At 37.1% G+C, this 20,107-nt stretch overlaps 2 protein-coding genes across 4 annotated transcripts in view; both read right to left on the bottom strand.

Annotated features, from left to right (window-relative positions):
- Positions 1-7,986: 7,986 nt before the first annotated feature.
- Positions 7,987-12,146, bottom strand: LOC145223725 (uncharacterized). The gene is made up of 6 exons (XM_080090116.1): positions 11,930-12,146; positions 11,406-11,645; positions 10,327-11,067; positions 9,578-9,698; positions 9,142-9,191; positions 7,987-8,702 (listed from the first exon to the last, which is right to left on the bottom strand). Exons 1-6 carry the CDS (start codon positions 12,144-12,146, stop codon positions 8,116-8,118), a joined length of 1,956 nt encoding a protein of 651 aa, XP_079946242.1. The 3' UTR covers positions 7,987-8,115.
- Positions 12,147-14,379: 2,233 nt separating this feature from the next.
- LOC145224560 (uncharacterized) overlaps positions 14,380-20,107 on the bottom strand; it is an 83,676-nt gene continuing 77,948 nt past the window's right edge. For all 3 annotated transcript variants that reach the window (XM_080091092.1, XM_080091093.1, XM_080091091.1), the window contains exons 4-8: positions 19,313-19,552; positions 18,140-18,520; positions 16,980-17,100; positions 16,517-16,566; positions 14,380-15,931 (exon numbers count right to left, since the gene is read on the bottom strand). In XM_080091092.1, coding sequence (XP_079947218.1) covers positions 15,345-15,931; positions 16,517-16,566; positions 16,980-17,100; positions 18,140-18,520; positions 19,313-19,552 — 1,379 coding nt within the window. In that variant the 3' untranslated portion in view covers positions 14,380-15,344. The remainder of the gene's footprint in view (positions 15,932-16,516; positions 16,567-16,979; positions 17,101-18,139; positions 18,521-19,312; positions 19,553-20,107) is intronic.

Here is a 20,107-nt window from a genome sequence, read left to right as displayed (position 1 = left end):
TTAGGATATAGCAGCAGTTCTCAAACTTTTTTAATTTTTTGTCATAACGGTCTCTTCGCATTTTTTCGAGCACTCGCGGTCCAAGCTAAATATATTTATAAAATTTAAAATACCTTGGCAAAATAAAACCGTCCAGTTAAAAAAGTTAATTTATTCTATTCGAAAGCATTTCCACAACAACATACAGAATGAATTTAGTTTAGTTTCGCAAGATCGCTTTAAGTGGGAATGTTTTAAAGGCATTTTATTAAGTCACAAACAAGACTGAAAAAATATAAACATAGTGCGCGAACAATGGCCTCTGTTTGTTACTTGAAAATGAAGTAAAAAACCACTTCTTGTCATATAAAACTCGTTTGTCTATCTAATTTTTGCTCATACACTCGCAAGATCTCATTACATAAGATTGTAGAAATACTTTAAGCACCTCGCGGTCCCCCTGAAGTCGCGTGACGGATCTCTAAGAGACCGCGGAACCAAGTTTGAGAACCGCTCAGATATAGTGGCAACTTTACGTTTTAAAAATACAACAATAGCAACAGTAGCGGTAAAATTATACGGTAATACGGTAATATTACTTCGGGTAAAAAAAAACTACTTAATGATACCCAGCGATAAAAAGATAGAAAAGAAAATGCCCAAACAGAAACACGAAAATTAATAAATTGCAAAAGGTTTCGAAAAATGTTTACTTTATGACAAACATTAAAAACGTTTACACAAGCAATAGGTCAGCACTTTAGATGTTTCCATCACAGTATGCCAGGCCAATTAAAGGCGTCATACCGAATCAGCCGATCACCAGCGTTCATCACCATATGGCAAGGCGTAGGCTAAAAAATCTAGCATATATAAGACATCTATAGACGCTTCAGGGCTGATCCCAATTATGAATTAATATTCATGTTTAGGTGTTTCCCAAATAAGGTAGGTCTATTTCACAATTGAACAAGTTTTTGTTTATAAACCTTTGAACAAAAGGCACCGTAGTTTTAAAGAGTAACAAAATATATCACCGTTGTAGCCGCGGTGTCAAAAGCGATCTCAAAATCGGCAGAAATTTAGGTGTTATACCTGTGCTGTTGACTTATCACACAACAGTAACTTGTTTGTTAGAGAAATTATTTTTAGGCATGTTTGTTATTCGCTTTTGACGTCACTTTCGATTTCCGGGCAGGTCTATGTTTAATCTGAAGTTCCACCGAAAGTGTTGTGTGCATTGTTCAGCGATTGGATGACGTTGTTTTCGATGACATCATCGTTTTGGTGAACTATGAATTGTGTCGGTGGATCTTCAGTGAAACTACAATAAGGGCTATCGTGTGTTTCTTCCTCTTGGAAACTGTAAGCTGTTTCACAACAATGAATAGAAAAAGTTTAAAAAGTTTAAAATTGGTTTCAGATAGGCTCAACGCTGTGAACTCATTAAACGTTACCAATTAAAACACTTTCATCAAAAGTAAAATAACTGCCATGTATATAATGACAAAAAGTTTTTTCTGCTGTCATTATCAGTGCAACACGTACACGCGTGTGCAACCTTTGTCATTGACGGAACAAAAAAATTTTGGTGACTATAGACAGGTAACTGCACCTTTACACAACACAATTGCACTTGTGTTTGCCGCGAACCACACTTTAAAATTCGCAAGTGAGTCTAAACTGCGATGTTAGAGTGCAAGAAAATAGCATCAGACGCATTTATCTGCTGTTAAAGAAAATAGAAACAAACAATTGCCAATTGCTCTGAAAGTGGGCAACAATTGATGCGAAATATATACTTCTCCCTGGATGTTATTCTAGCACTGATACTGACGACAGCGATGGATAAAACGTCTGCAACTAAATGTACTCATTTTCGATTTTGGATAACTTATCGCATGTCTCTACCTTACCTGCTTTATAAACGTCTCCCAACACATCCAGCTCTACCGCATTTCGTAATCTGTGTTGACAATAAAATAATAACATTTTACGTGGCAATAAAACCACTGATGCTTTGCAAATGGTTTCAGGAGAATAAATACTATAAACTGGATGTACTATAGTTATAATGTAACCCCCCATGTCACTTTTCATGGCATTAGTATTTACCGAAAACGTTTGTGTAATAAAGTGTGTCGCTCTTTAGATCTAGTGTTATATTCACCATTAACATAATGATGCTTTTTTAACAAAAGGTTAATAAGTTGGTTTATAAAGTAATAAGTAATACGTTGGGTACATAAATTGCCAGTAGAACAAAGGAACTTTTAGATGGTTGACAAGCAAGTCACACTGGTTGGTGTAAAGCACCTTTCTTTTCGACGTTTCCTTGACGTCATAAAGGCAATGACGATACCTATGATGACGATGGTGGTTGCACAGCATGTTGCTATGACAACAATGGTTGTGACGTTCGCTTGGCCCCCAACAGCTGTTAACAAAAGGTTTTAAATTAACGTTTGCACTTTGTCACTTTTGCAACAAGTAAAATAGATTTTTTCTTATAACGCAGCGTTAGGTAGACACCACACCACTGCCACATTACCAAAAAATGTTCTGTTTACCATGTAAATTAATTTCCGTTAATATATATCACGGAGACTGGAAGGTCACTCTTTGCCAACAGCAACGTAAAGACGTTAGCCATTTTTAATCATGAGGTATCATAAGACCACCGTTTTAATTTTAATGCGGTGGCTATTGTGTCCCAAAAGCCTCACTAGAGTAAAATATTGTTTGTCGGGTCATGGAATGTTCACCAACGGGGCTACACAATAAACCTAAAAACAGACGTGATGCTTTGAGCGTGCTACAGGCACCTGCTCAAAGATTAGAGGCACATTTATTCGTTTTCACACAGTGCTTTCGTTGTGCATGCGTTCAATTCTTTTTTGATTTGTTTACTGTGCACTGTGCTACGCGCATTCAGTTATTTGTCTTGATGAAGGCGACCTGTATAGGACGTCGAAAGGTCAGAATAAAAATACCATTGCCAGAAGCGCTCATGAAGTTAATGTAAAGTCATGTTCACAGTGCATATTCGGCCGAGTTTCATCGAATTTGACCAAAAAGCCAAAACAACACAACTGATTTCTTATGATAAACCAGACCTTGGCCTGTTTCGAACAAATGAAGCAACCTTTAACGTTTGAAACAAGGCTTCGCAATTAGTTGTTTACCACATTACATTTTCATCTTACAAAACATTTTATACGGCGACCAGATAATCAAATAATAAACCGGTTAAACGAGATTCAGATAAGTAAAGAAGCATTGAAATTCAAAATTGAATTACTCGAACTTTCTGAAACGAAAAAAATGGGGTTGGGTGACATTGTGAAGCAAAAGCGAACACATTTTAATTTGTCAAGTGTGATTTGTAATTAGGCGTTTGAATTCACAGACGAAGAGACACAAAATTACCTGAAAATGTGTCGTTGGAGCTCTTGGTTGTGACTAAAGGATTCGTAGAAACGTATTTGGAGACCCAAGTTGAGGTAATGGGTTTGGTCGCATTATCCGCTCTGATTAGTTTTGTTTTCGGTTTGAATGTGGTGATGATAGCGGTTGTTTTCACAGTGGTGATGGTAGTGGTTGGTTTCAATGTGGTGGTTGTAGTTGTTGGCTTGGGTGTGGTTGTTGAAGTGGTTGTTTTCAGAGTGCTGATGGTAGTGGTTGGTTTATGTGTGGTGATTGTAGTTGTTGGTTTGGGTGTGGTTGTTGAAGTGGTTGTTTTCAGAGTGCTGATGGTAGTGGTTGGTTTATGTGTGGTGATTGTAGTTGTTGGTTTGGGTGTGGTTGTTGAAGTGGTTGTTTTCAGAGTGCTGATGGTAGTGGTTGGTTTATGTGTGGTGATTGTAGTTGTTGGTTTGGGTGTGGTGGTTGTGGATATTGGTTCCAGTGTTGTGGTTGTAGTGGCTAGTTTAGATGTGGTGGTTGGTTTGGGAGTGCTGGTCGTTGTTTCAAGTGTGGTGGTGGTTAGTTTGGGAGTGCTGATTGCTAAAACTGGTTTAGATGTAGTGGTAGAGTTGGTCCCTTTGGCAATGCTGTTTTTATCTGTGCAACAAAAAACTGGTTATGTTGCTTTGTATTAGTAAAATAAACATTGTGTTGTCGAGGGATTTCTCCAAACATTGGGACACATTTCACTTGCTGTTAGCATTACAACTGCACAAGATATTCAAATAGAGCGGGGTTTCAGGTCCGTTTTTTACCACGGACACCAGTGTTTCAACTAGTGGTTCTCAACTCGTTTCAGGCCATGGACCACCAGTCAAACTAAAATAATGTTATGGGCTGATAATTTTTTGCATTTTTAGGTAAAGCTAGCATGTACAACAAGCATCTTCAAAACTAAATTTTGAGAAGTGGCATAAATTACAGACAGCTAACATTTTGACTATCTTTTAAAATGTAAAATCTCCTGATTATTAACAATCATAGTGAACGTCCTTTGGACCACCCAAGCATCCTGTATGGACCACCAACAGAGAACCACTGGTTTATCAGTTAGTAAAATAGAGTCTTAGTACAACTTAAGTTTGTAGAGCTCTTCTGGCAAATGTGTCATCGCGCGGTGTTTTCGTTGCGTTATAACGTGCGTTCCATTCTTTTTTTCCTTTGTTTATCGTGCACTGTACTAGTCGCATTCAATGTTATTTACCCTGATGAAGACGACCTGTATAGGACGTCGAAACGTCGAAATAAAATTACATTTGCCGGAAGAGCTCTACAAACTTGATATTATGCCTGGCAGCAATAGCTTATATATTAGTACAACTTACTTGTAGAATTTTTTTCACAAATATATCTTGCTGTGGTATCACACGGAATGTCCCTAAACTTATACCGTTGTCCATTAGCTTCTGCTGAAGACATTGCTACACAGTTCTCTTTGCCGAGCAAGTTGTTCGGTTCATCTTTATACCATAGCTTTTTCCTAACTCTGCTACCGTCTTTCCACCAAAACTGGTCCGTTTTGCCCATTCTCTTTGCTCCGATGTAAAACAAGAATGGGTAACCTTGAAAACGTAATTTACGTTCAGTAATCTTGCAACATTTGCAATAAGGTACCAGCTCAAATCATATCAACGTAGTAATCTACAGATGTACACTAACCAAATAAAAAATTATTAAAATCGTTACAAAAACGATAATCCAAAATGCAAGTTATGTTTTAGCCACAAACTCAGATATGGTAACTGATTTTAAAACTTTGTTTACTATATTTTAGTTGTATTACTTTTTGGATTGGTGTAATTCCTCAGAAAATTCCTTATACCAGTTGTTTTGACAGCAGCTAGCGTAGCGTTCAGCATTTTGCATTCCTCTTTCGCCCAAGCATAAGATGTGACTGATTTCTCATTTTCCACCAGATATTGAACACCTTGAAATGTCGGGGAACTCCCCTCGACAACTAATACGCACGTTGCTAACAACAAACCTAATACTTTCATCGTTAATATTCTAAAAAAATCCTAAAACTATTAAATCACTGCACTTCTTATTGGCATGGTTACCTAGTGCAGTAGTTCTGATTGTTGTGCTGTACGACCTGTCGACTTTTATCACTTTGTACCACCTATAGATAGGTAAAAAACAAGCTAGATTTCTTCTTTTTGACTAGGCTAGCGTATTTAAAAAAACAGCAAGGTTTACAATTTCAAAGGAATGCTCACGACCCGAGTTTTGCCCAACACCAAGGCTAATCAGTTAAGGCAGTTAAGTTGTATTTCATAATCTGAATTTAAATAGGTATAGCAGAAAGCTACTCGCGTACCACCTTTAACGCTCGGGCGAATTTCGTATAGTACATAAAGACTCAAAGCTGCAAGCGGGGTCAAAACTCAGACCCAAACTAGAATTTATTAACCATATATATGTGCAAATATATATGTGCGCGGGCTTGATTTCACTTTTAGCAACTTATACTTTTAGCTTGGTAAATTCAACTTACTACAGACACTATTTCGAGTTTAGACACTAATTTGAGCACGCAAGTCCAAAACCTATAGCCGTATCCCAAACATTACTTTCAAGTTTTCGCAAAAAAGTAATTAAGACGTAAATGCGGCCCGTGTTGATAAGCGCAATTACCACATGAATTTCACGCACACTTGCTTTGTCTTTGTTTTAGCAAATATGATTTCCCCTTTCAGTAAAGCAACGCATCCAAGCTTCTCAGGAAAGAACAGCGGGTTAAAATGAGTTCACTTTTATGAATGGTTGTATCCCCTACCAAAAGGACATAGCACTGCGCTTCACCTTTCGATACCCAATTATCATACATAGAAACACTTAGGAGAAGATAAATAGGCCCGTGAAGTTTGAAGTTTAATAAAAAAATGCAATAAAGTTATGTTGCTTATAGCTGTGCTTTTGTGCATGTTTATAATCTGAACCGGACAGATTACCTTATATCAACCGCTTTAGTTAATGTCGCTAAATCAATCAGAGACAATTTTTCAACTGCTTGCCTTGATTTGCTGCAATAATGTTTAAAAAAGTACTTCTGCGTTTCTTGGAGAAGGGTTCGGAAAGCTTTTAAACTAAGAAAGGCAAATGAAGCCACTTATTGCAAAATTTATTCCCCTGAAAACCATACTTTTTTTCTCGAATAGGAGCAAATGCGATGAAAACAACGAGAAAAAGAAATTGGAGAATTGTTTTAACACTTTGATTAAAAATGCAATGAATATTTACTGCTTAAAATGCGTTAAGAAATTAAAACTAAGTTAAGATTTGTCTGGGAGCCACATGTAGTCATAAAAAATAGCCACATTTTGTTCGAAATCCATAGGTTTAAACTTTATACTTTCAAGAGCGAGGAAAGATTGAAAATATGTACACAATAACCTAATTTGTGACGATTTAATCAAACACCCGGTATGCTATTTGAATCATAAGCTTTTTACTTTACACAACATCAAAAGTTGTGAGTTTACAATACATCCCCACTATTACGTAGCAAATATGTGAGATAGCAAAATGTTTTCCGCAAATGTAACATTGATCAAAGCGCATTTACAATTTTATACTTCACAGATAATTTTTATGAAGGCAAGAGACAAGATACAAGCCGGCAAAATATACGGCAATTGTTTGGGCTCTTGAAAGCAAAGCAGTTATGATATAAAGTGTAATTGAAATACCTCATATTACAGCACAAAAAACTTAACGTATATGCAGCACATAATTCATCACACGGCAAACTTACCAGAATAAAATCGGAAACATACATGATCAGAAAACAACTGTTAATTTATAAAACATGTTTACTAAATTATAATACAACTTGCATGTTCCATAACAATATAAACCAATGGCATAAAAGACATGCATATAGTTAGATAATCTCTTAAACATATACAGACCACATACAATCTTATTTGTTGTCAACGGTTTTAGACTTTTTGAAGTTTAAAATATTCAAATATGGAACTTAGCAAAAACGGTTTAGTGAACTTCAGACCGGATAAGCAACCGCTTATATGGGGGAATGAATAAAAGACAGTTTAGTGCAAAAAGGCTCTGGGACATTAGGAGTATGTGGAGTATAAAAATCCATCAGTGTACAAGTGTGACGCATCAAGAGCAGAAGAACAATCAAATACGAAACTGCGACGTGTTTTACTCATAGCACAGACAATGGGGAGAATGGTCTGAGTCACAAAAAGTAGATGCTAAAAATAACGAATAAAACTCTTCGAAACAGGGAACAATCAAGTTTTTCAGTCAATAAAAGTGCAAGTCAAAACTTTCGAAAGTTAACAAGGTACAAATGGTCAACACCAAAGAGGCTCACACACACGTAAAACACACTTTGAAAACAGAAACCATAGTTTACTGCAGTCAATTTTCTGCAACATAACTTTCTACACATTTCGACAAAATTCATAAGTTTATTTTGTCCTGTTTTATAAACTGGTGGCTCTTAACCTTTATTATTCTTGTACCTTTAAATTTTTGTTATATGTGTTAAAATGCCTTGTCAGCAATAGAAAAATGCAATAAATAGAAACAAACGAATTGTCTGCTACTTATTTAGCGGCGTTGTTGTGATTTTTTGTTTGCACGGAATACTGAAGGTTTACACAAATTGGTTCAGAGATTTAGACATCTTTTTACACCCTAAATTCTGAAGACATCATATGGGTTATCGCTCTCACTCTGTCCAATGTTAAGGTGACCGTATGCATTAGCACTGTCTCCAGTATTTTCCAGTTCATCCTGGGCTTTGGGTTGTCCGTTATCCCGCGTAACATCATGACTATCCCGTAAGTGATGAGGGGTGCTGTATATTTCTGCTGCTACTGTTACAAGGTGAGATTGATCGGCATTTGTTGCTTGTTGTTTCTTATTTACCACACTGTACATGTCCTTTGTGGCCGGAGTCCCATCAGAAGCCAAAGAACATGGGTCGTTTTGTTTCTCCAGTGATTGATCGGCATTTGTTGCTTGCTTTTTCTTATTTACCACACTGTACATATCATTTTTGGCCGGTGTCACATCAGAAGCCAGAGAACATGGGTCGTTTTGTTTCTCCAATGATTGGTCGACGTTCGTTCCGACTGCTGCTTTGTTTGCTGCTGTTAAATCGGAAGCCATCGAATAAGGATCGTTTTCTCGTGCGGTGAATGGCGTCACTGGTTGCTCTTGGACATGAAAGCTTGTCAAGACAGGATTGCCGTATGTTTCGTCCGGCTCAAAACCAGCAGCTGTTTTTAAAATAAAGGAGGTAACTAATAAGCAATATTTGTAGCCAAAAAGGGCAAAAAATCAGAAAAACTGTATTCTGCTTAACAAGTTGTGGGTTTCAAGCCCGTCTATACCACTTGTGTTTTCCTGGGATTGCCTCAGATTTAAAGTAAATAGATTCGTAGTTTTAAACTAAAGGTAAAGTCAACTACTCATCCCCCCTAAAAGGATCCAATGGATTTTAATGAGACAAGTTAGCCAGGCAGCAGACGCACTGCGAGCATAGAACAATTGGGTGTTGCCACCCACCAAGGATAAAAAATTAATAACAAAGCACGGCATATTGCTTAACGAATTAAATGGTATTGTTACATAGGCCTACATTATTTTGAACAAAGTAAACAATAATCGGCTTTTTGTCACACGTATGTCATTAGTTATATTGTTTGTCGACCGCACCTGTTTCGAAAACGTTTCCCAATTCATCAAGCTCTGTAGGTTGCCGTAAGCTGGAATAACAATAAAGTATTTTTATCTTTCGAAAGTAAAAAGGCAACTAGCATTTAATTTAGAGTTAAAAGCGGCAACGAAAATATGACCCAACTTGAAAGTAGACTAAACCCGTTTTGAACCCTTTTTAGACAACAAAGCCCGACTTAGGCCCGAAAGTCAAATCCACCAAGCAAAAATTACAGCTTAAATGTGCCCGGCTCGAAGCATTCCAGTTTATTCAAAGCTAAGGCCCATACCCCACTCTAATATGGCCGACTGGACATATAACGTTGTGTTAATTGACTAACGTTGTTGCCTTTATTCAATCTGTGAGGCGTTGTACAAGTTTAACTTTAACAGAACATTGTACACTTTGGATGCCTGACAAAAATATGCAAATTACCGTTTTTTCCGACGTCTTTTTGATATCACAAAGGCAATGACGAGACATATTACGATGAATATGACGCAACCGCCCACGGCTAAAACAATCATGGTTGTGGAGTTCGATTCCGTGGTGGATTCTGAAAATATGCAAGCTTTAAAATGTTTGCTCGCAGGAATTTCATGCAGAAACAGGAGAGTGTCGAACCAGTGGTCAGGGCAAACAACGTAAACAGAAATTCTTCCAAACTACTAAAAATGAAAATTGCCAAGCATAAGTTTGGGCTACAATTTTATCATTATGAACAGACTGAAATGATGTCGCAAAAGCGTTTGTGTTGCTCACAAAGCCTACGTACATTATTCAGAGTTTCGTTTGAGCATGCTCAAAAGCAGGGATGTGCGACCTTTATCACTGTTTGGCCAAAAACAATAAACTAGATTTGACCGCGGGCCGCGCCTTGATATAACACAAGTTGACTTTAAGTCATTACATAGCAATTTCTGCCTATTTTAAAAAGATATGATTGTAATCGATTGTTATGATTACACTTAAATAGTATATCGGGCCACACTTCATTTAAAATCCAAGCGCCTTTGCGAGCCGCAAAATCTTTATTCAATGGTAGGCATCTGACCTGTGGGGTGCAGATTACACAACCTTCTGAAGAAGATTTCAAAGGTCAGATACTCCATTTAGCTTTACAGCCAATACATTGTATTGTTTACAAGTTCGACGTTCTGGAGTTCAAGACATAAAAAAGTTACCTGAAAGTGTGTTGTGGTTTGCAGGACTTGACTCGGTGTTTGAGGCTAATTCCGTTTCAACCGATGATTTTGAGATGGTGGTTGAAGTACTTGGTTTATGTTCATTTGCTGTGTTGCCAGGTGGTTGTGTACTTACTGTGGGTGTGGTGGCAGTTGTTGTTTTGGTGGATTGTTGAAATGTGGTAGTTGTAGTGGTTGGTTTGGGTGTGGTGGTAGTTGTAGGGGTTGGTTTGGGTGTGGTAGTAGTTGTAGGGGTTGGTTTGGGTGTGGTGGCACTTGTAGTGGTTGGTTTGGGTGTGGTAGCACTTGTAGTGGTTGGTTTGGGTGTGGTGGCCCTTGTAGTGGTTGGTTTGGGTGTGGTGGCAGTTGTAGTGGTTGGTTTGGGTGTGGTGGCAGTTGTAGTGGTTGGTTTGGGTGTGGTGGCAGTTGTAGTGGTTGGTTTGGGTGTGGTGGCAGTTGTAGTGGTTGGTTTGGGTGTGGTGGCAGTTGTAGTGGTTGGTTTGGGTGTGGTGGCACTTGTAGTGGTTGGTTTGGGTGTGGTGGCAGTTGTAGTGGTTGGTTTGGGTGTGGTGGCACTTGTAGTGGTTGGTTTGGGTGTGGTGGCACTTGTAGTGGTTGGTTTGGGTGTGGTGGCAGTTGTAGTGGTTGGTTTGGGTGTGGTGGCACTTGTAGTGGTTGGTTTGGGTGTGGTGGTGGGTTTGTGTTTTTCTCGGGAAGTAGTTTTTGCGTTAGTCGTAGTTTCTAGAACGACAAAATATTATTATTTTACACCTTCTTAAAATAATAAGCATATTTCCTTACATTTTTCCAAATTTAATTCAGATAAATACTATCAGATTTAAATAGTGTAAATATGTCACTTATTTTTTGTTATCTAGATTTTCTGTTCAATGCTTTATCTGTCTTGTAATTTGTTTCACATAACAATTAAGTTAAACGCCCTGGTGCGTATCTTGTGCAAAAAGCGCCGACATAGTTCAACGAAGGTAAACGCAAACACTCAGAAAAACGTTATTAAACACCACGCTAAGTTTAGTTTTTAAAGCAAATAAAAAGCGTTTCTTTGTCATAATACATACGTGCAACTTTCCTTTGACAAATGAAATTGACTTTCGTGCCGCATGAAACGTCTCTGAACTTAAACTTTCGATCGAAGGTATTTAGTTCGCCCATCGTCACACAATTCTCATTTCCATTTTGATTATTCGGTTCTCCTCCAAACCACAGAGATAAAGAATCGTCAAACTTGCTTCCATCACTCCACTGAAACTCGTAACTGCCGATTCTTGTTGCGCCGATGTAAAATGAGTATGGAAAGCCTTAAACAAAGAATTTGCATTTAGCAAAAATGGCCAAGAATTCAGATATCATAGTTGATAGGATTAAACTATAAACTCGCCTTTTAAATCTCATGTCAAAAAACACTTTACAAACGGCTGTTTATTAAAGTTACAAGTTTACAAACAACCTATCTTTTACCGTTTGTTCAATAAGTGCTAATGAATAACAAAATAAATTAACCGAACAAGAAATTTAAGTCAGTTTGTATAAAGAAAGGTGGAAATACTACGACAAGGAATAATCAAATTCTTTTGTGCTTTACTTGTTGGGTTAAGATGTGGCAATAAAAAATCATGGATATCCTTTGTTTTGACATCAGCAAGTGTAGCGTTTTTCTTTGCACATTTTTGTCTTGCTTTTTCATACGTTAGGCCGCTTGTCGGCTTCCTAACCAGATACTCAACGCCATTTAAAGTAGGAGGTTTTCCCGCAGCAACAGCAGACAACCACGTTACAAACAACAATACTAACAATTTCATTTCTTGGATTTGCTGAAAATACCAACGAGGTTATCAACATTCCCAAGGAAATAGCAACCAAAAGTCATACTTCTATACGTAGTTGGCGACCAAATGTAATACTTTTATACGTAGTTGGCGCACAGAACAACTTCGTAACTACTAACATACTACATTTTCATAAGATGGTTTGTTGCTCACAACTTTCGATTTGTTAAGTCATGATACCAACTCGTTGACAGCAATGAAAATTAAGGTTAACCTGTTGGTATCTAAATGGTAAATGTCGATAGCATGAATGATCATATTTTGCGCAATGTCTTTTTCACTCTTTTATGTATTTCTAGTTTGCAAGCTGAATCGTATTTGGAAACAACGAAAAAGAAGTTACAATGTACACAATAACAAAGCTTCTACAAAACCTATAATGGTGAAAATAACCGAACAAAAAGACGTAAAAAGCGACATGCTTAATAATTCAAACGTTTCTGCAAATGCTTATGCCATTATCAGTGATATAAAGGTCAAATCAGTTACATATCACTGATGACGGCATGAGCATTTGTCAAAACGTTTACAAAGCAATATAAAGCATGTCGCTTTTTACGTCTACTTGGGCCGTTATTTTTACCATTAAACTTATTCCACAAAGCTGATCACTACTTTAACGATCTCAATACACACATAAAAGCTACATACAGACCACCTTTGTGGTAGTTTGCTATTCAGCTTACAGACCTAGGTACTCCATAAGCTATTAGCACTTCCATACTTAGTACTTCCATGATACAATAGCCGCACAAGCACTAGAGATGCATCACACAGTGGCAGCTAATTTGAGAGCGTCTTGGTCAGGAAGTTGACTTCATTGAATTTGTTTAACTTTCGAAACCTGGCGGGTATTTATGAATGCACAATACGTAACAATGGAAAGTATCCATTGAACTATAAATAGCTCGCGCGTCTATTTATCACTGTTGTGGAAGTATGACGAAAGTTAAAGGATTGACAAGAGACTCCTTGCTACAAACTAAAGCATGGAGGTCATGAAAAAATGATGGTTTTGATGTGACTGTCTTTAACAACCTATTTAAAAACATGCCAACATTATTCACATATCATTTTTAATCTGAATTTCATCTCGTTAGAAATACTGACATTGTTATTTGTTTATAAACCGTTTTTTGAATGAAAATGATTGACACTCTCATTGTGACAAATTGTTAACTGAAACGAGAATTCAAAATCTATTGAAGGGCTGCATTAAACGTGGATTGGGGGGAAATTGGGCCTTCCATTAGGTTAATTTCTGTGTCATTCTATTAAAATTCCTCTATTTCATGTTTTTGCAGGACCTTAACATGGCGACACAGTTGCACTAAAACAATCAACAAGCCGGAAATAGCTGCACAATGTTGAAACGTTATGGAGTGCAAAATAGTGGATGGCACAACTAGTGGATCATGGCTAACCGAGCTGCAGCTGTATCGTATTAAAAAGCATTATGTGACTGGAGCCCACAAGAAACAGTATGGCGCATTTTTGATAAATCGTCAACAACATTTTGGGTTTTCTTTTTTTGTGTTTTAAACATTAAAATTGGTGGCACTGTAGTAATTTGCTTTCAAATCACCATAATGTGTATGGACAATTGATAAAGCAACATAGTAGTACGTTAGTAGTGGTACCATTTAAAAAAATAGGCGGAAAACCACAACTTTGACGTTATTACCCTTTAGCTTCCACTTGTGTCAAAGTTTACATTTACTACGGCTACTGTGTTAAAAGATATTGCTGTAAAACAGATGAATAAAGTTACACTAGTTTGCTTTATTTGACATATGCAATGCAAGAACTGCATGTAATTTAACAAAGCAGGCTACTACTTAGTTCTGTAGCCTTGCTTTATTATTTGGTTTTCAATCAGCACTATAATTTGCAACCAAGTTACATCATATAACCGAAAGTGGATGTTTCATGTTGTAGTCTTTTAGCTCCAATTTGCGACAAAAACGTTTGTTTTAATATTACTTTACCACGTGCAGAAGTTATGAAAAGCCAAACGCGGTAACTTTCAAAGCTTCGATTTGAAAAAGATTTTAAACATTTTACCGATGGAGTCGTATTTAGGTTCGTTTTATTACATAAACTGTTTTACCAAATAAAATCAATTAGAAACTAATTTATTCAAACATCAATTGGGTTTTGTGACGCGAGCCCCAGAAGTTTGATAAACGCATATATAAAAGCTTTTACTTTCTTTTTCGTTTTTGTAACGTCACAATTACAAAGACTCTGCAAATTACAACGTCGATGACGCAACTGCGTGTAGTCATGACAATCACAATGTATGTCGTGTTTTTTCAGCTGTTGAACAAGAAGGAATGTTTAATTTAGGGAAATATATATAATACAATCGTATGAAAACATGCATATAGATAAATAAACTCTTTAACATATACAGCTTATCTTTTCTTGGCTGGATGCTTTTGCGTATACAGAACACATTTGGCAAACAAAAAACTTGCAGTCATGTACAATTTATTTGTTGAAGATTTAAATGTTTAAAATCTGTTAAAATATTCAAATTAGGAATTTGTTAAAAAAACACTTTTGTGAATTTCGGACTGGATAAGAAACCAGTTTTATGGGAAAATAAATAAAGGACAGTTTAATGCCATTAATAAAGAAGTGTGACGCATCAAGAGTAAAAAAACAATTCAATCAAACCCGAAACTGCGCCGTGTTTTACTCATAGCACAGACAATGGACGGATGGTCTGAGTCACAAAAAGTAGATGCTAAAAATAACAAATAAAGCTTTTTAAAAAAAGAAACAATCAAGTTTTTCAGTCAATAAAAGTGCACTTTAAAGTAACATTTGTATGACCAATGAGGGGCACACACAAAAAATACGCTTTGAAAATAGCAGTCAATTCAACTTCCTGAAATAGAACTTGGCACACATCTTGACAAAATAAAGTACTTGTAAAGTTTATTTTATCGTATTTCATAGACCAGTGGCGCTTAGTCTTTTTGTCCTTATAGGTTATACCTTTAAAATTTTTTGTTAAATTTCTTAGGAAGCCTTGTCTGCAATAAATAACAGAAATAAACGATTGCCTGCACATATTTAGCGGCGTTGTTGTGATTTGTTGTTTGGACGGAATACTGAAGGTTTACACAAATTGGTTCAGAGATTTAGACATCTTTTTACACCCTAAATTCTCAAGACATCATATGGGTTATCGCTCTCACTCTGTCCAATGTTAAGGTGACCGTATGCATTAGCACTGTCTCCAGTATTTTCCGGTTTATCCTGGGCTTTGGGTTGTCCGTTATCCCGCGTGACATCATGACTATCCTGTAAGTGATGAGGGGTGCTGTATATTTCTGCTGCTACTGTTACAAGGTGAGATTGATCGGCATTTGTTGCTTGTTGTTTCTTATTTACCACACTGTACATGTCCTTTGTGGCCGGAGTCCCATCAGAAGCCAGAGAATATGGGTCGTTTTGTTTCTCCAGTGATTGATCGGCATTTGTTGCTTGCTTTTTCTTATTTACCACAGTGTACATATCATTTTTGGCCGGTGTCACATCAGAAGCCAGAGAATATGGGTCGTTTTGTTTCTCCAATGATTGGTCGACGTTTGTTTCGACTGCTGCTTTGTTGGCTGCTGTTAAATCGGAAGCCAACGAATATGGATTGTTTTCTTGTGCGGCAGATGACGTCACTGGTTGCTCTTGGGCACTAAAACTTGTTAAGACAGGATTGCCGTATGTTTCGTCAGGTTCAAAACCAACAGCTGTTTGTTAAAATAAAGAAGGTAAATAATAAGAAATATTTGTTGCCAAAATGGGTGAAAGATTAGCAAAGGCTAGACCACTTGTGTTTTCCCAAGTACGGAACTAACGAGGCATTGGCTCAGATTTAAACTAAACATAAAGTCCCCATCACATAACGCTTATATTAACGGTGTAGCTGCAGCGCGTCTACCATCCCTCCACCAATTTTACCCTCAATCTTGCGCTTTTTAACGTCTGAACGTTGCGCAGCTATTTCCGGCCTGGTGAATATTTTAGCGCAATTGTGCTGCTACGATTTTGCCCGGCGAAATAAACTCAACTCAACTCTCTACTCGTTCCCTCAAGAAGGATCTGAAGGATTTTAATGAGGCAAGTTAGCCAGACAGCAGACGCATTGCGAGCATCAAACATTTGAGTGTTGCGGCCCACCAATGATAACATTATAATACCAAACAAGCACAGCAGATTGCTCAACGAAGTACATGGTATTGTTAGTTAAATTGTTTTGAGCAAAGCAGACACTAAATCGGCTTTTTGTCAGACTATGTCATTAGTTATATTTTTTGTTTCTTTGTTGACCTTACCTGTTTCGAAAACGTTTCCTATTCCATTAAGCTCTGTAGGTTGCGGTAAGCTGCAATGACAATAAAGTATTTTTATATTTCGAAAGGTAAAAAGGCAACAAGCAGCAGGTAAAAAAGCAACAAGCATTCACAGTTAAAAACAGCCTCGAAAATATGACCCAAACTCGAAAGTAGGCTAAAAGCCTTAAATCTTTTTGAACCCTCTTTTAAACAACAAAGCCAGACTTAGGCCCGAAAGTCAAATCCACCAAGGAAAAATTACAGCTTAAATGTGCCCAAGTTTTAATCCGACTCGAAACAAGCCAGTTTAATCAAATCTAAGGCGAAAACCCCAATCTATGACCGACTTGACAACTTTGTGTGTTGCCTTTATTTAATCTGTGATACATTGTACAATTTAGTTTGTTCAGTTCAACAGAACATTGTACACTTAAAATGCCTAACAAGAAATCATGCGATTTACCGTTTTTTACGTCTTTTTGACATCACGAATGCAATGACGATGCATATTACGATAATTATGACGCAACTGCCCACAGCTGAAACAACGATGATGGTTGTGGAGTTCGATTCAGTGGTGGATTCTGTAAATTTGCAAGGGCATTAAACTACTTGCTCGCAACAATTTAACCAATCGACAGGCGAGCGTCAAACACGGGGGTTAGGTTAAATCACCATAATCAAAACCCCATTTCGCATAAAAATTAAAATGGACAATCTATTGGGGTTGTATTTGTTTATTGTTATTGGACACAAATGTATCATAATTCCGTTTGTGTGGCTCACAAATTCCACGAGCATGGCTTAGGGTTCCGTTTGAGCATGTTTAAGAACAGGGGTGTGCAATCTTTATCACTGATTGGCCAAATGCAAGTAACTTGATATGACCGTGGTTCGCGCCTTAGTATAACAGCATTGATTTTACTTTATCGCATAGCAAACGTGCCTATATTAGTCATCAGCTAGCAGTAAACTTCGCACGTGATTGTAACCTCATTGTAAGGCCGCAAAAATATAGCACCAGACGCGTTGAACTGCTCAGAAACGAAACAATAGTCGTATTCGATCGTTATGACTGCACTAAAATAGTTTATCAGGTCACACTTCATTTGAAATCCAAGCGTCTATGCGGGCCGCACAACCTTTATTTAATGGGACGCATTTCCCCTGTGGACCCCAGATTACACGATCCTTTTAAGTTGTAGAGCCTTCTTTCGATTAAGCAAAACGAATGTCCCAAAAAGTCTTATCCATACATTATGCAAACCAAATACACTTGACAAAAAATCTTTTTACTTTATTAGTTATTAGCAGGCCAAAACCGGTTTATGTACTTATTGTTAAGAGGAACGAAACCAAAACCTGCTATTTTTCAATTAAACAATACCGAAACTCGGACACTAAACAAAAATTATCAATATTGAGCATTTTGTGATCGTAAAACCATTTTTCTCGTTTCGGATGGGAATCATAAGTTTAAATCTTGTCAAGATTAACATGTCAGTTTATCGTGCCTTATACCATAACATAATCCCTAAGTATACAGTAAAACCTTTGAAATAATCCAATACATTGTACTGTTTACAAGTTCGACGTTCTGGAATTTTCAAAATTAAAAGTTACCTGAAAAGGTGTTGTGGATTGCAGAACTGGACTCGATGGTTGGGGCTGATTCCGTTTCAACTAGCAATTTTATGATTGGGGTTGAAGCAATTGGTTTGTCTTCGTTTTCTATTTTTCTTGTGTTTTGTGTAATAGGTTTGGTTGTTGTAGTTGTAGTGGTTGGTTTTGGTGTGCTGGTTGTAGTGGTTGGTTTTGGTGTGCTGGTTGGAGTGGTTGTTGTGGTAGTTGGAGTGGTTGGTTTGGTTGTAGTTGGAGTGGTTGGTTTGGTTGTAGTTGGAGTGGTTGGTTTGGTTGTAGTTGGAGTGGTTGGTTTGGTTGTGGTGGCTTTAGTGTTTGGATTGGGTTTGTCTTCGGGAGTAGTTCTTGTTTTAGTGGTAGTTTCTTGAACGACACAATATTATTGTTATAGTACTTCTTAATAAAGTATAATAATGAGCATATTTAAATATTTTACTCTAAATTCAATTCAGATAAATACAATAGGTTTAAAATAGTGTAAAATATATCACTTAATTGCTGTTTTCAATATTTTCTGTTTAATCTCTTATCTGTTTAGCAATTTGTGTCACTTAACAACAACCCAGTGCGTATCTTTTGCAACAAGAAGTAGCAAAGTTTGAAAATTGTGTATGCCTTAGACCAGTGGTCGGCAACCGCCGGTCCGAGGCCCGGTACCGGTCCACGAGAGGGTTGCTACCGGGCCGTGTAATTTTCCAGGTTAAATGCTAAAAAACATTGTGACTTTGTATCCCGGGGATGATAAACTAATTTAGGCGTTTTTATTGCTAACTAAGTTATTTGTATTTATTTGAAGACAGGTCGGCAATAAAATTTTAGTTTCAAAAACGGTCCGCAGAACAAAAAAGGTTGCCGGCTCCTGCCTTAGACACTCAATGTCAGCATACGTTAAAATGTATGAATGTATTTTTTCAATGTATGGTCGCTGCTGAGGTAATATAAACCTTAAAATAAAACATCGGATAAATCTGATCTTCGCTCATTCCGGATAAATTATTGGTCTAATCGGGGCCATTAACAAAGGTTTATTGTATTTCTCTATACGTTTAGGTGAACTTGGGTCTACAATGAAATTCCTGTAGATAATAGTACTTACAAAAGCAAAACGTTAACATGATTAAAACTTGTTTTTACTTTCAGCCGAGTTTTTCTCACCAGTTTTCTTCTCACAAAAATATCTCGAATATCTTGTACATGTTACGTCAAACAATTTGTAAGATGAGACAAGATGAAAAGCATAACCCATTGTGACGCAATCTTCTATTCCACCATCATTATTTGGCTGCTTTTTACCCCACAACTTTTTATGAATTCCAACACCACTTTCATTATTCCACTGAAACTTTGTTGTACCGTTGATTCTTCTCGCACCAACGTAAAGAGAGTAGGGAGAATCTTAAAATGTGAAATGCATCATTTGTTATTTGTTGTAAGTTTGATAATTATTTTCTTGTAACTTTTGAGTACATTATCAAATAACATGTAGGTTGCATTTCACGGAGTTTTCTAGTTGATTTATCTTAAATGGTTCGATCACATCGTTCAAGGATTTAGGTTTGTAATGTTGTTGCCCTGAATCGTTGTTAAGGTCACGCATAAGGTTTCATTTAATTACAAAATAAGACGTTTAAGGTGAAAATGGAAAACAAGTTAAAAGGACACAATTCTATTGACAATACGAAATACGTGCGAAATTAGACCTGTCAAGTTAATATGTGACTTCAAAAATTGAAAGATTGCCGTAGTTTTGACGTTAGCTACATTAGCTTGCAACGCAGAACAATTCCCCTCGGCTTCAGCATATGATTTGACTGGAGTCATTTCGATGGAATATTGAAATCCATTGAAGTTATGCCAAGTTCGGCTCTCAGCAGAAACAGATAAACACAAAAGAAATAGCAAAACTAACAACTTCATCTCTGTTTAAGCGCCAAAATGCTACAATTTTTT

The sequence above is a fragment of the Phallusia mammillata genome, chromosome 4 (assembly GCF_965637545.1).
Source record: "Phallusia mammillata chromosome 4, kaPhaMamm4.hap1.1, whole genome shotgun sequence".
Taxonomy (NCBI): Eukaryota; Metazoa; Chordata; class Ascidiacea; order Phlebobranchia; family Ascidiidae; genus Phallusia; species Phallusia mammillata.
This window is presented reverse-complemented; position numbering and strand designations above follow the sequence as displayed.

Bases quoted from the DNA above. Each gene is read 5' to 3' on its own strand.
- LOC145223725 (XM_080090116.1), bottom strand. From the start codon at position 12,146: ATGAAATTGTTAGTATTGTTGTTTGTAACGTGGTTGTCTGCTGTTGCT. The intron at 11,646-11,929 runs GTAAAGCACAAA...TCTTTGTTTAAG, and splicing joins GCCACATCTTAACCCAACAA to GCTTTCCATACTCATTTTAC. The intron at 9,192-9,577 runs GTAATTTGCATA...TTGTTATTCCAG, and splicing joins AAAAGACGTCGGAAAAAACG to CTTACGGCAACCTACAGAGC.